The 4786-nt window shown below is 43.4% G+C and overlaps 1 protein-coding gene across 1 annotated transcript; it reads right to left on the reverse strand.

The window, feature by feature from the left end:
* Window positions 1-1554: 1554 nt before the first annotated feature.
* Window positions 1555-3468, reverse strand: LOC139423917 (homeobox protein Hox-B1-like). Its single transcript, XM_071175562.1, has 2 exons — window positions 2832-3468; window positions 1555-1862 (listed from the first exon to the last, which is right to left on the reverse strand). Exons 1-2 carry the CDS (start codon window positions 3466-3468, stop codon window positions 1555-1557), a joined length of 945 nt encoding a protein of 314 aa, XP_071031663.1.
* Between the last annotated feature and the right edge of the window lie 1318 nt (window positions 3469-4786).

Consider the following 4786-nt stretch of genomic DNA (forward strand, 5'->3'; position numbering starts at 1 on the left):
CAGGGCCACACTATTGGGCTTGTAGGGCTAGTTTCGTAAGTTCCACGGGGGTCAAACCAAGGGTAGGCTTACTGTATGCAGTAATACCATTTGAAATACTTTAGAATCTGTACGTCTCTTGTGTGATGTACTAGCTATCACACATTTTGGGACAAATCTCATTCAAAGGAATCGACCATGGCAACAAATAGGCTACTCTAGGCCCATGTTCATGCCTCATGGAATATATATATATATATTTTACAATCAAGATAAGTGCATTTTTAATTGGTCTTAATGATTATCTACCATGAATTATAATACAACTAACAACAAAATCTGTAATATCTTATTTTTATTTGAGGTAGACAGAGATGAACCAGCATTGATTGAGATCCTTTCCAAAAACATGTAAAACAGACATTAACTAATACAACTCAGTCGATCTGCACATACAACTAGTACAATTCACTCCTATTGCCTTGAAATAGAAATGTAGGCCTAACTGTAGTAAATAAAACTAACTTCAGAGTACCCTGTTTTTCGCAAGACCACTAGCCTATTCTCAAAACCGTTGACTCCCTACTGGAAAGGTTAGTCTTATTTATTCAAAAAGGCCCAATTCAAAAGTAAATTGTCGAGTTGGTTTCACTCAGGCAGGTGTTAAACGTTGCAATAAACATTCCTTTTAGTTGTATGACATGATAAACGTGTTCTATCCTCTGGCCATTTAATAATATAAATACTCCCTCTAATCATCATTCGTCATTTTGAATAACTTCATCTTGCGTGAACCATTCCCTGTATAGGTTTAGTTCACGTCTGCTATTTAGACAATAACAATAGGCTATACAGACATGTGTGAAATTTACTAGACTGAATTTCATTATGTAATCCACCAGCTCGTGTTTAAATGAGTAATTTTACTCTATATTTCAATTAAAGAACATCCGCCAAGTGAAGAACACAACTTCCCCTGGAAAGTAATACCCTGTAATTCCATAGTGCAGAGTCAGTAACACGTGAACCCTTTCTACCTTACTTACTGACGGTAAAGTTACTTAATGTCAAAACCACTATACAAATAAGAAGAACCAAAAAAAAAAACATTCCAAAAAACACTACAAAATAGAAACAAATTCAACAATACTATGTTTTGCCAAGAGGCTCCCTGTATAAACATTGTTATAAGGCTCGCTTTGAGATTTGTAAACATGCAAAAAAGTGCATCACTCCAATAGTCGTGGGTATGAAGATTTACGACCCTTTACATCCAAACTGATTTTGTGGGGTAGAAAGAAACGTCTCCTCTAGAAATATGTTGCGCACTTCCTCCACATTTGTGCTTTTGTCACCTCGTTTTTTTCTCTCTCGAAATATGCGTTTCGAAGTAATTATTTGAGTTTAAATAATATTTTTTTTAAACTCTTACAAACGTGTAGCATAACAAGTCGAATAGTCTATTCAAGCATGTATAGGAATGTTTTGACTTATTATCAATCAATCAACTTTTTTTCACATTCGAGTTCCTCACTTTGAAGTTCAGTGCCTGCAAGTTGCAGTTTATTTGGTCCATTAGGTCTCCGAGCTGGGAGACATGGAGCTGGAATGGTCCGAGTTGTCTTCCAGGTCTTTGGAGGAACCCGTGCAAGAGGCCGGGGCCAGGCCCTCTTTCTCGCGCTTCTTCTGTTTCATCCTGCGGTTCTGGAACCAGATTTTCACCTGGGTTTCGTTGAGCTCGAGGGTGGCGGCGATTTCCACGCGCCTGGCCCGCGTCAAGTACTTGCTGAAGTGGAACTCCTTCTCGAGCTCGGTCAACTGTTTGGTTGTAAAGTTGGTGCGGATGGTGTTCTGAGGTCCCATTCCATAGTCAGCCACTTTAGCTGGGAGAGAAAGAGGGGGAGAAACGCATTAGAATGTGGAATAGATTGGATGCCTAAAATATGAAAATTGTATGTGTAAAATAGGAAAATTGTCCCATATTCGAAGTCATATTAAATTCACCAATCCATCGTTCTATTTTTAAGCTCCTAAAGGGAAAAAAAAGTGTGACTTGACATCACTACCGCATAAATCATTCTTAATGATTACAATATTTATTTGGAATGAAGATTGAATAATGTCATACTAAAGGGGTCATCAATTACGCACCCAACCATTTCACGTCCCAAACTGTTGACTACTGTATATGGGCAAGTTCACAGACTCAACCTCCTACTTCTTTTCCCATTACTCACTCCTGAACAATTAAATAAAGCTGCTCCACGTTTGGGGAGATATAAACGCATATGATACGTGTAATTCCATATTCCGACCGTAACATTTTACGATCTTTGACCACAGCAGTAGGCCGACTGAGTGAGGTTGAAACGTGGGTGGTTAAACTCATTTCAGACTGGCCAAGCATGGCGAGGAAGGAAAGGCTGGGGAATACAATGGAGACCAACAAAAACGAGAACTGGGACAAGTTAAAGACAACAGAGTTGGGGCACTTCCTAGGGCGTAAGAAAGCACGTCTGCTCGATGCATTAGTGCACGGGCTGAGTAGACGGGGAGAAAATAACACATCAGGCAAATCTACCAGAGGCATGTCTGGTCAGAGATACCACTATGACCCGGAATGGTGCTGAGAAATCCCCATATGTTGTGGATCAGAGATAGTGGAGTGAGGCAACACTATCCCCAGTCGTGTATATCCATTATGGGCTGGAGAGTGCATGTGCATTTGCATATCACACCCAATAGCCTAACCGAGCGGTGTAATGAACTTTGAATTACATTATCTAACAAGAACCTTTCGATTTCGTACATGGGTCAGTGTGATTGTTTTTTTTTGGACTCTTCCATCTCACCTGTTTTAGGGGGGTTCCTCTTGACTTTCATCCAGTCGAAAGTCTTTCCTTGTGGTGTTTGCTCTGCGTCCTTCTCCCTCTCCTGTGAGGCCGAAATGTCAACATAGGTGCTCTGAAAATAACCCCGCTGGTGGTCCTGGCCCTCGCAGCCGTGGTGCTGGTACTGTGCCGCGGGGACAGCCCCCTGCGCCCCGCAGTATGCCCCGGCCAGAGATCCGTAGTTAGGGCCTACATTGGAGGCGGAAAGGCCCGATGATTGATAGTACATCCCTTCCTGCTCGTTGATAAAGTACTGTGGGTGTCCATAGTCCGGGTTTGCGCACGCCTGCGCCCCATATCCCGATGTGCCTGTACTGCCATATGGAAGGACCATGCTGGCATGATGCGGCTGGGGCTGATGATGATGCGCGTAGCTACTGCTCTGGTGCTGATGTTGAGCCACAACCGCCTCGGCGCTGCCCCCCATGTAAAGCCGTCCATCACCGTTATAGCTGTCACTTGTTGTGCCGGAGCCCGAGTGAAAAGGGGCAGGGAAGTCTTGGTCAAAGTGGTGGTATCCAGACTTGGGTGAGTAGGCGTTCGTCCCACGGTTACAAATTGAGTACTCTAAGAAAGAATTCATTCTAGAATTCTCCATGTGCAAATTGATGACGGAGGGTCAACCTGCGTTTCGGGGGATTCCTCCTACCCTGCAACCTCTCGGTATGTCATGTGGAAGAGGGGAAAAAAAGAAGCGCTCACCTCCCTGAGCAGTCACCCTGGGATTCCCTATAACACTTTTTTAACCTCAGCTGCTGGTCACGTGTGCCGTCACGGCGCCAATGGTGAGGGGGACCTCCAGAAGTTTGTCAGCGCACTGCGATCATCGATCACGTAGCTGACATTTGCATGACAAAGCAACTTCAATCAAACCGGCCCATCAATCTGATAACAGCACGTATATGTCAAACCCCTCTGAAGAAACCTCTCCCGAACCGGCAGAGAAATAAAGAAAGAGTTGGAAATTCGCCACCCCCCCCCCCGCCATTTCGTTTCTCCCCTATTCCCTTATACTTAAAGTAGACATCCATTTGGTTAGGCCTATCAGAGGATTGGGCTATGGTGAGAGGTGGATGCACTTTGCTTATTGCTAAAACGAAATACATAAAATCCACTGTTTTCCGTGGTCCGCGTTACACAAAGAGGACTGCGTAATATCATTAGATATTTCTGACCCAAGCGAAAAGGGCTCACCACAGAACCCAATATCTGTTTTTGGGTTGAAATCTGTTTAACACTCGAATTGGAAGTGACGCCATCGTTTTCAGTTCGGTCCCGAGCCTGCATTGGCCTATCTAATTGAATCAATGAGCTGATCTATTACAGAAACGAGGTTAGGCCGACAGCAAGCCTTCTGGTAACCCCGGGCCAGCAGAAAGAAGTCAGGATTTCTCTCACTGATACGGAGAGTCCTTTGTATGTACAGTTTCATAAGTGTTGACTGGAACTTTCTGTTCTATATTCTGAACTAACATGACGTTGCAATTTAAGAAAGGCAGAATAAGCATTACTGAGCATAATAAGAACATAATACTTATGTTGACATGTGATATTTTTTTCCCCTCCACATTTCATAACAACCAGGACCCCATCAATAAGTGTAGTGAATGAGTTGTCTAGACCAGTCGTCAACAAGCGTAGGTGGAGTAGGTGGGTGAGAGAAAAAAAGAGGAAATGGCGAAAGCTAATTATTAATAGTGGTGACAATAGGTAAGAAAGTCAGTCTGTTCATGAAGCAGCCCACGCTCAGAGGGAGAATGAAGAATCTCCAATATATTTGCTCGTTGATACATGGTGGACAAGAGGGACTAACAATATCACGCCCACAGTCATTTGTTACTTGTCAGGATGTTACTGTTGGGCTCGCATCCACGAGAACCGGACGGTTGCATTGCGTGGCCAAAAGTTCAAACCAA

This window comes from Oncorhynchus clarkii, chromosome 13 (genome assembly GCF_045791955.1).
Source record: "Oncorhynchus clarkii lewisi isolate Uvic-CL-2024 chromosome 13, UVic_Ocla_1.0, whole genome shotgun sequence".
NCBI lineage: Eukaryota > Metazoa > Chordata > Actinopteri > Salmoniformes > Salmonidae > Oncorhynchus > Oncorhynchus clarkii.

What these genes read in the sequence shown, in the direction of transcription:
- LOC139423917 (XM_071175562.1), bottom strand. Translation starts at nt 3,468, where the DNA reads ATGGAGAATTCTAGAATGAATTCTTTCTTAGAGTACTCAATTTGTAAC. An exon ending in GAGGAACCCCCCTAAAACAG is followed by an intron (nt 1,863 to 2,831) that starts GTGAGATGGAAG and finishes TTTCTCTCCCAG; the next exon opens with CTAAAGTGGCTGACTATGGA.